Genomic DNA, 18,062 nt, shown 5'->3' on the forward strand with positions numbered 1-18,062 from the left:
CACAATAGCAGATTGTCTCGGCAGGGGGGACTCTTCTCCGAAACCTGAGTAATGATCAGCCGCACTGCACTATTGCAGTAGTAAATCCTTTCTGATATGCGGCAGTCATGTATACAAGTAAATATTCCAGATCTATCATTTCTATAAACTAGCCACTCATTATCTTTTATGTGGCAGATGAATTTAGAAAGCGCAGGCTGAGGTCTAGCATTATGGAAAAAGTAGGGACTTATTACTGCTGGATCCAAAGGAAAGCTCCTACTTGACAGCTTGGCTTGTCAGTCCTCCCATGAATATGCTGTGCTGATAGATTTTATATTTAGGAATATTGACTAAAATGCCTACAAATTGTAATCTACTGAATTCGGGTGGGTCAACAGCTTACTGATCGCACAGTCTGTGCCCCCATGACAGGAAAAGCACATACATCCTCAGGCTTTATATCGCAAGTTTGATGTGACAAAATTGTCATTTTTACATGGATGGATGTGCATTGGGGTTGTACAACAAGTCTAAACCAAATCTGCTGCCAAATGTCACAATTCAAAATGCATTCATTATTATATAGATCACTTAGACCAGATGAGGCTGATGTACTTATTTTAAAAACCTTGCCAAAATGCTTAAAGGGAACCTGTCACCAGAAAAAAAAAGCTATTAACTTGCAGATAAGAGGTTAGTCTGCAGATTAATAGGGTTACCAACCTATCTGTACATAGTCGAAGGCTGCAGGGAGAAAATGAGCAGCGTTCCCGTTTCAGTCATCGGGGTGACGCCAGTGCGGGTTCAGTCACCGTTCTGTGAATACAGAGCTGCAGCTGTACCCGCGCCCCCAGCACTGACTGACACTGGCTCTGCACTGGGGTCGGCTGTCAGTCAGTACCTGGGGCGCGGGTACAGCCACTGCTCTCTATACTAAGATCGATGACTGAAACCGAATACTGGTGGGGGAAATAAAGTTTATTTTCTCCCTGCAGCATTCGGCTAAGTGCGGGCACCAGGTGGGTTAGTAACGCTATTAACCTGCAGATTAACCCCATATTTGGGGGTTAATAGTGTTTTTTTTTCTGGTGACAGGTTCCCTTTTATGCCTGTGTTGTTGTTTTTTTGCCTAATACTAAAATGCTCTTCTTAATATTGGGATACTGCAGCCATTCTGAAATTAATTTTCAAAGTACACCAGTCTCACCAGGTCCGAGAGATTTATTTAATAAGAAGGTGTTTTGTATTGAGAAATCTGGTGACAGTTCTGCTTAAATCAGGACTATTTGCTAATTTTCGTGGGGGTTGGACTGGTCTAGGATGGTCTTCAATGATGACGATAGCTAGATCTTGTATATATTTTAAATTAAAACTTTGTGAAATATACTGTAGATAAACTTTTTTGTTACTTCTCTGCCCTGGTAATACATATACCGTACTTGTTTTAATTCTATAGACTCGGTTCTCTTTACATGTATTTGGCTCAAGCATATGCAGTTACTACGTTAAGTGTATATTTAGTATATATGATACTTGTCTAATATTCTTCGACCCTTAACGTTATTTTTCTGGGTAAAGCTGTTCTTCACTAGTTCTCCTTAGTTTAGCTATGTGTTGCGGATAGACTTGGCACGCTGTTTGGCAGCATTTTGCTGTATTCTGTAGGCAGAAATTAAACTTATATTTGACCCTTGGCATCTACATTGGAGTTTATTTTTGCAACTTGGATAATAACACCAGATATTTTCTCCAGACCTCCACTATGTACGCGGGTTGTAGTTTTTATTGTGCACAGATGGTCGGGTGCTTAAATTGCAATTCTGTTTGCAGTAATTATATTTTGCATAGCTTGCAGTTGAAAAGTGAGGCTTTCCTTCCCTTAAGCTTCAAAGCTGGAGATAGAAAAAGAAGAAATCCATTTTTTTTGTCTATATCAAAACAATCCATCTTAGAAAATATCATGTGCTTTTTCTATGGTTATCGTGTACATAAAAGCTGCTCCTAAAATGTCATTTTTGGACTTTCCTGACGGTCAATGTTTTAGGACAGCAAAGACTATATAACGTTTTCTTACTGCTCTAAGGATAAGAAACGTCACTAATAATGTCTTAGACCTAATTTGACTAGTATACTCATTTACAAATTGTGTCAGAATGACTGACTGGATAATCCCTTTTTTGAAAGTTTGGGGTGAAGCAAGTGAGTGAAAGAGGGTTTGAGTTTATCAATTGAATCTCTATCCACCTCGCCTGATTGACAGCTCCTCAATGTCCCTCCTCCCTGCTGCTTCTGTTGAGATTTCACACAGTTCAGTACAAGCTACAGCTGTCAGTGAAGCTGGATGGATGGAGATTTAATACACTGCCTCATAAACTCATCCTTCAGCTGAACTGCAGGTTATACAGCCATTCTGGCATGGATTTTCAAAGTAAGTACACCCGCCATCAGGTTTAAGATGTATTAAAGTTATTTTTATTGCTTAACTATTTCTAAGCAGTGTCTGTGCCTCAGTTTGATAATGTCAGTACTATTTGAAACATTGTCATTAATGGGGCATTCATTATCTTTTTGCTTTCAAATTTGTTTTCTCCTACAATGGATATAAAAAGAAGCCAAAGAGAACAAATTTATTTTAAAACAATGAAATGCCATAGCTATAGAGAGCTATATCTATCTATACACACACACACACACACACACACACACACACACACACACACACACACACACACACACACACACACACACACACACACACACACACACTTGTGCTCAAAAGTTTACAAACTACTGTGTTTTCTCTCTTTAAATCTTAATGACAACCAAAAACATCCAAATGACCCTGATCAAAAGTTCACATACCCTGGTGATTTTGGCCTGATAACATGTACAGAATTTGACACAAATGGGTTTGAATGGTTACTAAAGGTAACATCCTCACCTGTGACCTGTTTGCTTGTAATCAGTGTGTGTGCATAAAAGCTGAGTGAGTTTCTGGGATCCAGACAGATTCGTGCATCTTTCATCCAGCTACTAACATTTCTGGATTGTGAGTCATGGGGAGAGCTAAAGAATTGTCAACAGATCTACGGGAAAAGGTAGTTGAACTGTATAACACAGGAAAGGGATACAAAAAGATATCCAAGGAATAGATAATGCCAGTCAGCAGCGTTGAAACTGTGATTAACAAATGGAAAATCAGGGGCTCTGTGAAAACCAAACCACGGTAAGGTAGACCAAAAGGTGTTTCAAGATGCACAATAAGGAAGCACTTGAAGAAAAATGGGCTGCATGGTCAAGTTGCCAGAAGAAAGCCATTACTGCGCAAATGCCACAAAGTATCTCGTCTACAATACGCCAAACAGCACAGAGACAAGCCTCAAAACTTCTGGAACAAGGTGATTTGGAGTGATGAGACCAAAATTGAACTTTTTGGCCACAACCATAAACGTTACATTTGGAGAGAGGTCAACAAGGCCTATGATGAAAGGAACACCATTCCTACAGTAAAGCAAGAAGATGGATCGCTGATGTTTTGGGGATGCGTGAGCTACAAAGGCACAGGAAACTTGGTAAAAGTTGAAGGAAAGATGAATGCAACACGTTATCAGCAAATACTGGAGGCAAATTTGCACTCATCAGCCCGGAAGCTGCGCATGGGACGTGTTTTGACTTTCCAACATGACAACGATCCATGCCACAATGGATGTATTTGGTGGTCATTAAGATTTAAAAAGAGTAAACAGTAGTTTGACAATAAATGGCTTCACCCAACCAATAACCGTGAGTGGAGAAAAAAATTTCTTTGTTAACATTCATATTCTCTGAAACAAGGCCAAGAAAGCAAAAATTCTGCTAGGGTATGTAAACTTTTGAGCACAACTGTACCTACAGGTGCATCTCAATAAATTAGAATAGCATCAAAAACTTAATTTATTTCAGTTCTTCAATACAAAAAGTAAAACTTGTATATTATATAGTCATTACAAACAGAGTGATCTATTTCAAGTGTTTATTTCTGTTAATGTTGATGATTATGGCTTACAGCCAATGAAGCACAAAAGTCATTATCTCATTAAATTTTAAATAATTAACAAAAAACACCTGCAAAGGCTTCCTAAGCGTTTAAAAAGGTCCCTCTAGTCTGTTTCAGTAGGCTCCACAATCATGGGGAAAACTGCTGACTTGACAGGTGTCCAGAAGGCAGTCATTGACACACTCCACAAGGTCCCAGAGTTCCCATTTTAATTTGGAAATCAAGACAAAAGCCTTTTTTCACAAAGAAAAACATCTAAGCCTGACTATTTTGCCAAAACCTAGATGAAGTCTGCCAAAAGCGTGTGGGAAGACTTGTGATGGTCTGATTAGACCAAAATTGAACCTTTCAGCATGACCATGACCCTAAGCATACCTCCAAATCAACAAAAGAATGACTCTGCCATAAGAAGATCAAATTTTTGGAATGGCCCAGACCTGAAACTAATTGAAATCTGTGGGTTGACCTGTAGGGGGCACTGTATACAGGAGATGCTCTTTCAATATGATTGATAGATGTGGAGCACTACTGCAAGGAAGAGAGGGCAACATTTACCAATTCTAGATGTGCCATGCTAATATATTATGACCCAAAAATACTGAATCCTGTCATAAAAACAGAGTACTTCAGCAAAGTATTAGTTGAGGATATGTATATTCATACAACCACATTATTTTAGCGTTTTATTTTTGTTTTCCATCTGAAAAAAATTTACATCTGTTCTTCAATTGAATTCTAAAGATTCTGGGTAGAAAAAGTTCTTAAATAATTCTCCTTGGTATGGTTTTTTTTTTACATGAGAAAAAAACTGGCATTTTGATAGGGGTATGTAGTCAATTTATTTTTACTGAATCTTCTAGTTAGATGCAGTTTAAAAAAACAAAATTGAGTTGCCCAAAGATACTTGAGTTAGAGTAGGAGTTGACAACTGGTAGGAGCCAGGTAGTCATTGTGTCCTGCAGACACTTGATTTTTTTTTTTTTTTTTTTTTTACATTTTAATGAGTTTATGAAAGTTTCTTTTTAGGCTTCATTCTGACATCCATGATTTTTATTGTACGTAAAGACACGAACCGTTGTTCTCCAGAGGTTTGGACCGGCGTTTCAGCAGTGTTTGGTCAGTGTCTATTTTTACCATCAGTGTTTCATCAGTGATTTTCACTGATGAAAAAAATTGAAAGATAAATTACAATGTTTCTCCTACCCATTACACTGTTAATCCCGGGAGCACATGGACTGCGCACTGATGTCCTCTGTGCTGTCCATGGTTTTCATGGACCCGTAGACTTGTTGGGTAATTTTGATGTGTGACTTTACTCAAAAACGGACATGTCCCTGTGATTTTTCTGAAGACCACATGAACTGTAAAAATACACAGACAAGTTACTCTCCTCCTGTTCACACACAGTTACCTGTTTCTTCTGCTGCCATTGGGTCCACTTCAACAGGTGAGCCGTAATAGAGTTTTTTGTCTTAAATAGTTTACAGCTTGTTGCTGATGATACATTCCAGGCTTAGGTGTTAACTCATGAGCGCCCAGCCACTTCTTTCCAGCACATTGATTAATATAGTGCAGTTATATAGTTATTTGAATCAATAGGGGTCAGATGTGCCATACCCAGCCGCTATGTACAGTGGCTTGTGAAAGTATTCACCCCTTTGACAGATATTTAAACACAGGTTGTAATGTAACAAAATAGTTTAAAAACAAGACTGGAGTATCTGTCCATATGACCAAAATAAGCCGTACACTCTATAGAGGTGGCCATTATGGAAGAGTCGGCAGAATAAGCCTTTACTTACAATTTTTGTGTCTAAGGCTCGTTTCGAGTTTTCCAAAAGGCATGTGAGAGACTCCCCAAATGTATGGAGGAAGATGCTGTGATCACAGAGACCAAAATTTAACTTTTTGGCCACCAAAGTAAATGCGAAGTCTGGCGCCAAACCAACGCAGCTCATCATCCCAAGAACACCATACCACAGTGAATCATGGTGGTGGCAGCATCATGCTGTGGGGATGTTTTTCGGCAGCAGGGACACTGAAAATGCTTTGAGTCGAGGGGAAGATAGCTGGTGCGAAATAAAAGGATATTCTTGAGCAAAACCTGTTTTAGTCTATCATTGACTTAAAGGGGTATTCCCATCTCCAAGATCCTATCCCAGTATGTAGTAGGTGTAATAATAATATTAGCAGATACCTCCAATTAGAAATGTAGTATCGTTTTTTTGATTCGCTATGTCTTTCCTGATGTACAGGCATTGCAGGACCTTAGGTATTCATGGTTACGGCCTCTGATAAAGTGAGTTAGCTAGCTGCTAGTGGTCGTAACCATGGATACCTAAGGTCCTGCAATGCCTGCACATGAGGAAAGAGACATAGCGAATCAGAACTATACCACATTTCTAATTGGAGGCATTTGCTAATATTAGTATTACACCTACTACATATTGGGATAGGATCTTGGAGAATGGAATACCCCTTTAAGACTGTGATGGAGGTTCACCTTCCAATAAGACAATGACCCAAATCATAATGCTAAAGCAACACTCAAGTGGTTTAAGGGGAAACGTGTAAATGTTTTGGAGTGGTCTAGTCAAAACCCAGACATTAATCCAATTGATAATCTGTGGTCAGACTTGAAGATTAGCAGAAGTTGAACTTGAAGTTAACTTGAAGTTCAGCAGAGGAAACCATCTAACTTGAAGGAACTGGAGCAATTTTGCTTTGGGAATGGGCAAAAATCCCAGTGGCAAGATGTGAAAAGCTCATAGAGACTTATCCAAAGCGACTTGCAGCTGTAATTGCAAAGGACTTACTTTAGGGGGAGTGAATAGTTTTGCACACTGAAGTTTTCAGTTATTTTGTCCTATTTGTTATTTGCTTCACAATAAAAAGAAAACAAAATATTCACAGTTGTAGGCATGTTCTTTACATGATCTGATGCAAACCCTAAAAAAAAGTGAAATTCCAGGTTGTGTGGTTGCAAAACACGAAAAATATGAAGGGGTTTAATACTTTCGCAAGCCACCATAGTTGACAGAGCTCTGTAGTTTCGCAACTGAGTGCATCCAGCCAGCAACAGAAACAGCTGATTGCCAGTGGTGCTGGGTGTTGTACCCCCACCAGATACTGATGACCTATAGAAAGGATACGCCATCAATATAAAAATCCCCGGAAAACACCTTTTAATGATACTTCTATTGACACCTAATCTCTCCCTATATTAATCATATTCATTGCACCTCAGCCAATAAATGTAGTGTTAATAAAGTATTAGGGTATGTGCACATGTTAAGTATTTGATGCCTTTTTCTGCACAGTTTTGACACAAAAGTAGAATCCTTTCCTAGTACCAGCAAAGTGGCTGAGATTTCTGAAACCTCATGCTCACTTTGCTTATTTTTTTCCTTGCAGACTTGAAGCAGTTTCATATCTGCAGCGTATCAATTCTTTAAGAGTTTTTGCAGCATTGTTCACCCACTCCAATGCATGGAAAAAACCTCCGCATACCCTGAGGATGTAATCTTTCCACTTTCACATGATAAAATCATACTTATTGGCAACAGGTTACTCGGACATTTCAGGCTTGATGGTAAAAGCATTTCAGATTGTGATCGATTATTGGGAGATGTTATGTGACATCCTTTTATAACTTCTGTCTTGGAAAATATTAAAAATCTCTGAAGTCACTCCCCTCTGCCCCCCTCCTTTTCCTCACATCAATTTCCAGTAAGCAATCTCCTAAATGTAGACAATAGTGAACCAGCCTAATTATCGTGCAAAAGCTGACAGTCTAGTCTATTAGTTGAAGGATTACGCGATGTATAGATTGGAGACAGAGAAGTGCCAACCCTAATTAAAATGCATTCAGGAGCTCCTTTTGGAACAAAAGACCCTGGCATACGAGCGAGGATGTCCATGGTGTATGGACAAAACGTTACAGGTGGGACAAATGGTTAAGACAGAAAAGGATTTTAAGTTTGGGAGAGGATTAGAGCAGATACCCCACAAGCCATAGAAATAGCCAAGGTCACCCAGCATACACAAACAGGACAGTGGAAGCTCTTTTGTCCACAAGAAATGCATGTTGGATTCAGGTGACACTGGTTTCTGCAGGGAAAATGTTACAATTAGCCAGCAGACAGTATGTCTCTGAAAGAAAATATGGAATATTGGAATTTGTATGAATCCGATATTGAGACATACATTTTCAGCATCGGGGCTAACCAGGAAAAAATGATAGGAAAAAATATGTATCTGTGGCACCTGCCTATAAGCCACAAATCAGTAGTGGACAGATAACTAACAGCCAAGTTATGTTTGGTCTCGAAGTAAAAATAAAATTCCGATGGAAAATATGGCGTCAATCTTGAACTTCTGCAGTCATCCGGAGAGGAGTAATCGCATAAGTTGAGGATTTCATAAAGTCATGAAGGCCTGAACCAGCCCACAACCTGGCCCATGTGAGGTCATCACGAGGGAGTGTGTGAGTGGGACTGATAAAAGATCAAGTAGAATTATGATCTGCATTCGTGTAGAGATGCATATTGTGTATGCAGGAATCCTGTTCCCTGAACAGCCAATCGAAGTGTTCTCCTTCGGCTAAACTAAATATTCTCTGTGTTCGGTGTAGTAAGTTCTCTTGTTAATCCCTTTTATTTTTTGTTACTGTATATGTTGTATTGTTTTGTCCCCTTTGTAAAATTTTCTGTATATTTTTCATAAACCCTGCCTCCTTTTGGATTAAATATAAATTTTAACAGTTCTATTCCTTTTGTTCTGTAATGGCACTTTGGATGCCTGATAACGTATGGCTTCAATCAGGCTGTTTAAACGAATGCTGGTGGCGGCGAGTAGTCTGGGGTTATCATGGAATTAGCAGTTATTGTACTGGGGTATATACCTGTATTCCATGTGTTGGAATCCGGAGGTGTATACACCATGCGCTGACTGTTAGTTTTCCGATAACCAGCCTGTGGCCTCTGTTATTTGTCAGCCAGTCGTGTAATTGTCCGGACGATAGGAGGCAACAGAGAGCTAATTGCTCCAAAGATCACAGCGGGTGGTTCTCGTGACCTTCTCAGGCTGTGAGATTTGCGATAAATATCTGACAACATCCACATAATACTCTGTACAGTAAGAGCACTTATGAGCCACACAGATGTCTTTATGGATTTACTTGAGGCATTTTGTTTTCAAATGACCTGCCTGCTTACTAAAGCAATGCACATTACAGCAGCTGCATATTAAGCCCATGTGGGATTTTCTTTGAAATAGAATCAAAAATTTCAAAGCACCATCCAACAAGGTGTGCAAGACCGGGAAATAAACAATCCCGCGGTTGTCAGGTTCACTCATAAATCTCCACCCCTTGCAGAGGTCATTGTATTTTCCTTTGTGTTGTTCCGCAATGGAAGGAGCATATTCCAGGAAATCTATTTGCACAAAAGAAGCAAGTCTGTACTAATGTGGTCAGTACAGGGTGCTCTCACATGTGCTATTTTGCTGCAGTTTTTGTAGTCCTTGTCAGGACTAGATAATGGAGGAGGAAGAGGATTATATAGAAACATTTGACTTTTTGACTGTTTTTTTTATGGCTTTAAAAACTGCATAGAGTCTGTACATGTGGGCAAACTCGCATAGGTAGATGCCCACAGAGCTAAAATGAATGATTGTACTAAGATTTGCAGAAGTGAAGCTCCATAAACCTGTGAAAATGTTGCAAATAGCCCTAAAACCTCTACTTATAAATACCCAATGAAGACAGTTTGTGTGAAGAATTGTAATCTGCACTATACAAAGTGTTATTTAGCCCCATTCCTGACCCAGCATAGTTTTTTTTTTTTTATTATTTTTATTTTGTATGTGCGCTTTAAAGAGCTATAAAAAAAAAAATTACTCATTTGGATATTCACGTAATTTTTGCATCTTTTTTTTGTGATCCTTGGGGCTTCATTTTTGTCACTGTCATATCCACTTTTTTTCTGATATCTGGCAATATTGGTGGAAAAAACTGAAATAAGCATGTCTTTCCATTTTTTTTGACCATGACCTTTTTTAACTAGAATATGTATCTTTTACTTGCTATTTTTTGTTTATTTTACACAGTTTCCCCCATAAGGCTATAAAAGACCTATGGGGACCTTTACATAGTGATCACATGACTGCTGTAAAAAGAGGAGGAAGGTACGTCAGCGCTTCTTATTACTTCATACACCTCTTTTGTTTAGCACTGTTTATACAGCGATGGGGAAGGCACAGACTGTAATAAACCATCTCTGCCTTCTCTATGGGAACGCTGCCAGCCAGATTCCCGCTCTAGCAGCAACATGATATCATGTTGTTGCGCTACTATGCAGTGACATTTTAGAATGTCACTACAGAGTCAGAGCAGGACCGCCCGGATATAAAAAGTGATGGGTGGTCCAAAATGATTAGAGTAGCTAAACTTTTTTTTTTTTTTTAATGTAAGAATTTTGCCCAACATGGAAAGTTATGAAACTGTGCCTATCACTTTATTAAGCCTTCTCTTTTTAATCATAAAAATCTATTGTATTTGTAGAAAACCTAAACGAGTTATCGCAAACGAGCCACAAATATCTACTTTTGGGTTTTGTTTCTTTTGTACAGTAAAAAAGTGTAGATACAGTAGCGTAGCTGCTTGGAAGGAGAAGAGGGTGTGTCGGCCTATGCCCTGACTGACCTACCTTGAGCTACACTACGCTTTTAAGCCTTTTTGCTTTCTTTGGACCATGTTTACTTTGGTGCACACAATGATGCTAAACATTAGCACAGTGGCTACTTTTCACCCTTTAATTTTTTATTTTCACAAGGATAACAGGAGAAAATGGACCACAAAATTTGTTGTGCAATTGCTCCTGAGCATGCTGATACCACATATGTGGGGGAAAACTACTGTTTGGGCACACGGCAGGGCTCGGAAGGGAAGGAGCGCCATTTGACAAATGCAAAAAGGCTGGAATCGAGAGCGGATGCCATGTTGCATTTGGAGAGCCCCTAATGTGCCTAAACAGTGAAAATCACCCACAAGTGACCCCATTTTGGAAACTACACCCTAAAGGACTTTATCCAAGGGTATAGTGAGCATTTTGAACCCACCGGCACTACACAGAATTTGATAACATTATAATAATAATAATAATAATAATAATAATAATAATAGTTTTTATTTTTATAGCGCCAACATATTCCGCAGCACTTTACAAATTTTAGGGGGGACATATACAGACAATACAGAATAAGCATATCTCATATCGAAAGGATTGAGGGCCCTGCTCGCGAGCTTACAGTCTATGAGGAAGTGGGGGAGACACAAAAGGTAAAAAGTACATATATTGTATAATGCAGCCTTGATATACTGAATAGGATAAATAATAATACATGGACTGGTCGCCAGCCAGTATGTGTGCAGTCCTGACAGAGGCTATTATGTGCATGGTTGGTATGAACCCGAAGTTGAATTAGATTTTAATATGGGGGAAAACTGGGACGGACAGAGTGTGTTTAGGTGATACGCCAGTCTAAAGAAATGTGTTTTTAGGGTTCGCTTGAAGCTGTGGGTATTGGGAATTAATCGAACTGTCCTGGGTAGTGCATTCCAAAGAATTGGCGCAGCACGCGAGAAATCTTGGAGACGGGAGTGGGAAGTTCGGATTATGGAGGATTTTAGTTTGAAGTCATTTGCAGAACGGAGGGCACGTGTAGGGTGGTAGACTGAGACAAGAGAGGAGATGTAGGGGGGTACTGAAGCATGGAGCGCTTTGTGGGTAAGCGTGATAAGTTTAAATTGAATTCTATATTGGATGGGTAACCAATGCAATGACTGGCACAGGGAAGAGGCATCGGAGTAGCGGTTGGCGAGGAATATGATCCTGGCTGCTGCATTCAGGACGGATTGGAGAGGGGAGAGTTTAGTAAGAGGGAGACCGATTAGTAGAGCGTTGCAATAGTCAAGACGAGAATGAATAAGAGCTACAGTAAGAGTTTTTGCTGAGTCAAAGGTGAGAAGTCCTGATTCTTGAGATGTTTTTGAGGTGTAAATGACATGAACGAGCGAGTGATTTGATGTGAGGAGTGAAAGAAAGATCTGAATCAAAAATAACCCCAAGACAGCGGGCTTGTTGCTGGGGAGTAATGGTTGAGCCACAAACGGAAATGGCAATATTGGGCACAGGTAGGTTAGTGGAGGGAGGAAAGACGAGTAGTTCTGTTTTTGACAGGTTCAGTTTTAGGAAGAGGGAGGACATGATGTTAGACACAGCAGAAAGACAATCACTGGTCTTTTGTAGTAATGCAGGGGTGATGTCCGGAGCAGAGGTGTATAATTGGGTGTCATCAGCATAGAGATGGTACTGAAAACCGAATCTGATTGTTTGTCCAATAGGAGCGGTGTATAAGGAGAAAAGAAGGGGGCCTAGGACTGATCCTTGAGGAACCCCGACAGTAAGAGGAAGTAGGGAGGAGGAGGAGCCAGCAAAAGACACAGAGAAGGAGCGGTCAGAGAGATAAGAGGAGAACCAGGAGAGAACAGTGTCCTTGAGGCCAATAGTGCGGAGCATAGTGAGGAGGAGCTGGTGATCCACAGTGTCGAATGCTGCAGAGAGATCCAGGAGAATCAGCAGGGAGTAGTGACCATTAGATTTAGCTTTTAGTAAATCATTAGAGACTTTAGTGAGGGCAGTTTCAGTAGAATGTAAAGAGCGGAAACCAGATTGTAAAGGGTCAAGAAGAGAGTTGTCTGAGAGATAGCGGATTAGACTGGAATGAACCAAGCGTTCCAGGAGTTTAGAGATAAAGGGAAGATTGGAAACAGGTCTGTAGTTGGCCGTGCAGTTCTGGTCGAGGGTTGGTTTTTTAAGTAATGGTTGTATGCTGGCATGTTTAAAAGAAGAGGGAAAGATACCAGATGAGAGGGAAAGGTTGAAAATTTTAGTTAGGTGAGTGGTGACAGCTGGAGCAAGGGACTGAAGGAGATGTGAGGGAATAGGGTCACTGGTGCAGGTGGTAGGGCGAGAAGATGCAAGGAGCCTGATCACTTCATCTTCCGTGACTGGTTCGAAGTCAGAAAATGAGCAAGATGCAATGTGGCGGGGGAGAGCATGCATAACATTTTGGGGATTGGGAGAAAATTTCCTGTCGGATATGGTCAATTTTTTCTTTGAAATAATTGGCCAGATCGTCAGCGCTGAGGTCGGTGGTCGGGGCCTGTGTTTGATTGAGGAGAGAATGAAACGTGTCAAAGAGTCGTTTAGGATTATTGGAAAGTGAGATGATGAGGTTGTTAAAGTAGGTTTGTTTGGAGAGGTGAAGGGCAGAGTTATATGTTTTCAGCATAAATTTATAGTGGAGGAAATCTTCGGGCAGATTTGATTTTCTCCACAGCCGTTCAGCGCACCTGGAGTACCTCTGGAGAAGACGTGTTTGAGGCGTGTGCCAGGGTTGTCGCCGTCTATACCGAATTTTTCTTTGTGTAGGAGGTGCGGCTTCATCCAGGGCGCATAGCATTATTTTGTTATAATGCTTCAATGCAGAGTCGGGACATGAGAGGGAGGAGATTGGGGCCAATGATGATTGCAACCTTTTTATAAATTTCTGGGTGTTAATGGTGCGTAAATTTCTATAAGTGTGGACGGTGGGAGTGTCTTGAGTAGAGTCACAGTTCTTGACAGAGAATGAAAGAAGATTATGGTCAGAGAGTGGAAGGGGAGAGTTAGTAAAGTCATGTACTGAGCAAAGCCGGGAGAAGATCAGATCCAATGTGTTCCCGTCCTCATGTGTAGGAGAATTAACAAGCTGTGAAAGGCCGAAGGAGGAGGTTAGTGATAAAAGATGCGTGGCAGATGGGGAAAGAGGATCGCCAATTGGGATGTTAAAGTCTCCCATGATTATCGTGGGGATGTCGCAGGATAGAAAATTTGGAAGCCAGGCAGCAAAGTGATCCAGGTATTGATGGGGGGGACCTGGAGGGCGATAGACAACCGCCACTCGCAGGGCGAAGGGCCGGTAGAGTCTGACTGTGTGGGCCTCAAAAGACGGGAAGATAAGGGAAGGTACAGGGGGGATAACCTGAAAAGTACATTTTGTTGAAAGAAGCAGACCAACACCTCCACCTGATCTGTTGTCAGGTCGCGGGGTATGAGAGAAATGTAGGCCACCATAGGAGAGAGCTGCAGCGGCGGTGGTGTCCGACTGCTGGATCCAGGTTTCAGTGAGAGCCAGAAGGTTGAGGGAATTAGAGAGGAAAAAGTCATGGATGTAAGAGAGTTTATTACATGCTGAGCGTGCATTCCAAAGGGCACAGTTGAATGAGACAGAAGATGTGCAGGGAATATTAATGAGATTAGCAGGGTTTCTGAATACAACAGGGTAAGAGTTAGTGTTATTATTACTGTAGGGTCCTGGGTTGGGAGAAATATCACCTGCGACTAATAGAAGGAAGATACAGAGAGTGAGCAGATGATTGAGTGATTTGTGAGAGCGTTTCCTGTGTTGTACGGTGGGAATGAATGGATCTGCGTGGTATAACATTGTGAAGAGAGCATGACAACTGTACATAGGAGAAGAGAGGAGTGAGGGATTAATATGGATGAAGTGTGCCGCATTTGTGGGAGAATGGTGAATGTGGATGATTATAGCAACCAGAGTATAAATGGCACAGATACAAATGGTGAATACTGTTTGCCAAAAAGATGACCTGGAAGCAAGTTTGTTTAATTGTCTTACCTGTCTCCTGCCCTGTCCAACTGCCATTTTCTAACTGCCAGGGCACTTTGATAAATTATGGCACTTCGATTAAGTATGCATAAATGCTATATGCATAAATGCCCCCGCATAAATGCTGCCCCTTAACTAAGTCTCAATATATAGGAACGTATCTGCTTAGATCTACACAGATTTAACTCGTTAACAATCAATCACTAGCTTAAAAGACAACAGGAGACCATAAAGTGCAGGGAAAAAAAAACATTGGGTTGTCATATGGAAAATTTTAATTTTTTTCACAAAAATTTTGTTTTAGCCCCAAATTTGTAATTTGGATAATAGGTGAAAACGAACCCCATAATTTGTTACTCCATTTCTCCCGAATGCGATGATCTCCCATATGTGGTCAAAAACTTCTGTTTGGGCACGCAGGGCTAGGAAAGGAAAGATAGCTATTTGTCTTGAATAAATTGTGATTGCCGTGTCGCATTTGGCGAGCCCCTGACATGTGAAAACAGTAGAAACCCCCCAACAAGTGACTCCATTTTGGAAACTAGACCCCTCAAGGAATTCATCTAAGGGTGTACTGAGCATTTTTAATCTACAGATCATTCACAAAACTTTATAACAACATTTAGATGTGAGAACAAAAAATATTTTTTTCCACTAAAATACTGTTTTAACTCCACTTGTATAATTTACACGGGGGGGGGGTAATGGGAGAAATTGCACCCAACAACTTGTTATGCAATTTCTCCCTCATATGGCAGTACCTCATATATGGTTGTACACTACTGTTTGAGCACACAGCAGGGATCGGATGGGAAGGAGCGCTACTTTGCTATTAAAACGCAGATTCAGTTTGAATAGATTGTGGGCTTCACTAGCTGAGCCCCTGAGCTGCCAGAACAGCAGAAACCCCCTACCCCAGGCGACCCCATATTGGAAATTCCACTGCCTAAGGAATTCATCTAGGGGTGTTGAGTATTTTGAACCAATAGGTACCTCACAGAATTGTATAATATTGAGACATGGAAATATGACATTTTAGCGGTAAAAATTTAATTATTGTATTTGCTGCAAATTTTTCAGGTACACAAGGGTTAATTTCTGGAGAATTGCAAATATGCCAGTTTAGTGCCCATAAATTGTGCCCTCATATATTGTAGTGCCCCCATACATTGTGCCCAGCTTGTGCTTCTGGCGATATGCACCCCGTAAATTAAGTGCTCTCTCAGCAGAATGAACAAATAGACAGCAGTACCAGAATAGTTCTTATTATTGAACGATACACCATCCGGTATAAGGGATAAGACGTGTTTATTCTTTGGGTCAGTGCGATACCAGATTTATTCCTTTAATCACATATATTTCTTTCTTATTTCATCACATGACCTCAGGGTACCGTGGTACAGCGGTATTTAATGGGTTAATCTGCTCCAATTGGCTTCAAAACCAGCCTGGGCCGATAGCGCAGGGTGTCAGCTGTCACATACAGCTGACACCCGCTGGAATTGCCTCTCTTATTACCGATCGCCGTTCTCAAACGGCAGAGGGGATAAGGCCTCTTTAACGTCCGCCGTTTTAATGTATATCTGCGGTCGTTAAGGGGTTAAAAAGGCGGACTGACTGATTAGACGTTTGTGGACACATGATGCTAATTGCAGGACACACTTTAGCTTACCATGTCTCTATAGTCAAATTATTTTCGATCTTTTCTAGTGGTACCATTATTTTTGTCCTGGCCATTTTCATTAGTTTATTTTTTCTTCTGTTTAAACACAATTCAGAAGCAATGTCTGATTTCAGAAAACTGAAATTAAAAATGACTTTTGTCAGTTTGAAGCTATATCAGTGACTTTTGTAGGATTTTCTTACTTTAAGAGAAGAGTACGAACAATTTTGTCCATGTGTGTACCTATGTATACAGATTACCTACATCCTGGTTAGTTTGTAAACTTTTACATAATGTCTAAACTCAGACATTTAAATCCCTGATCACTGGTCACTCCATTGTGCTGGAGAGTCGGGGGGATTTGGGTTTTTATTTTAGAACATTGTTTTGCACCTTCTTTAATTAGTTAAACCTTTGAACATCCCACCTATTTATAATCAATTTCATCTTTCATTGAGGACCTAAAGTAATTACCATAAATTGTAACGCTTTTTTTTTTCTAGAAACTTGTCAGTGAATTACAGATTAATAGCCACATTAACTTTTTTTTTTGTATAAAAGGCTTCTTACACATAGTAGCACATAGAGGATTAGTATAGCTTGAATTCACTTGTGTATTTTGGGCAAATTTAAAACAATCGCTAATTTATTTTATTTTTTTAATTCTTTGTGTGAAAATGAAATCTTCAAGCCTCTTGAATGCCTATGGCATTACCAAATCTTTAATAAAAATGTCCAATTTATTATCTTTCAGGTCCAAGATGGGCTTCCTGGAACTTAGGTGTTTTTATTTGCATCAGATGTGCTGGAATTCATAGAAACCTTGGTGTCCATATATCAAGAGTGAAGTCTGTCAACCTGGATCAATGGACACCAGAACAAATTCAGGTAGTCCAATGAATTTCTATTTGTGCACCCTATACTGTTTTTCTGTGGCGGTATGATCATTGACCCCATTTATCCTTCCTGTAAACTTATAGGGGTATTCCCATCTCCAAGATCCTATACCGATATGTAGTAGGTGTAATAATACTAATATTAGCAAATACCTCCAATTAGAAATGTAGTTTCGTTTTTCAGATTCGCTATGTCTCTTTCCTCATGTGCAGGACCTTGCGTATCTATGGTTACGACCACTGATATAGTGACATTTAGTTAGCTAGCTGCTAGTGGCCGTAACCATAGATACCTAAGGTCCTGCAATGCCTGCACATGAGGAAAGAGACATACCAAATCATAAAAACTATACTAATTTTCTAATTGGAGGTATATGCTAATATTATTATTACACCTACTACATATTAGGATCTTGGAGCTGGGAATACCCCTTGAAGGGTATAAATACGTGGACCATAGTTTATGGGTAATGTATTCCATACAGTAAACGCATTGCAGATAAGTTGTGAAATCTCATGTACATGCTGTGGAGAATTTGGCAACGTAAATTGAGCGGTACTCTGGATTTGACATCCTGATAATTTAAACTGTAAATTTTTGTCACAAATTTCAGGATTGAGTTTACCATTTTTTGTATCCCATTGTTAGACATCATTTTGGAAATATCTGGTATTCAGTGCTTGGAGAAAACCTGTCAGGAGCATATTACAAAGCACAGATGGCCATATTGGTGCTGTCACACTAATTAAA

The 18,062-nt window shown here is 40.1% G+C and overlaps 1 protein-coding gene across 2 annotated transcripts in view; it reads left to right on the forward strand.

Moving 5' to 3' along the window:
• SMAP1 (small ArfGAP 1) overlaps positions 1-18,062 on the forward strand; it is a 287,543-nt gene that overhangs the window by 50,636 nt on the left and 218,845 nt on the right. For both annotated transcript variants that reach the window (XM_073675510.1, XM_073675511.1), the window contains exon 2: positions 17,170-17,303. In XM_073675510.1, coding sequence (XP_073531611.1) covers positions 17,170-17,303 — 134 coding nt within the window. The remainder of the gene's footprint in view (positions 1-17,169; positions 17,304-18,062) is intronic.

This window comes from Phyllobates terribilis, unplaced genomic scaffold, assembly GCF_046119375.1.
Source record: "Phyllobates terribilis strain yellow unplaced genomic scaffold, ASM4611937v1 Scaffold_3__8_contigs__length_932513732, whole genome shotgun sequence".
NCBI lineage: Eukaryota > Metazoa > Chordata > Amphibia > Anura > Dendrobatidae > Phyllobates > Phyllobates terribilis.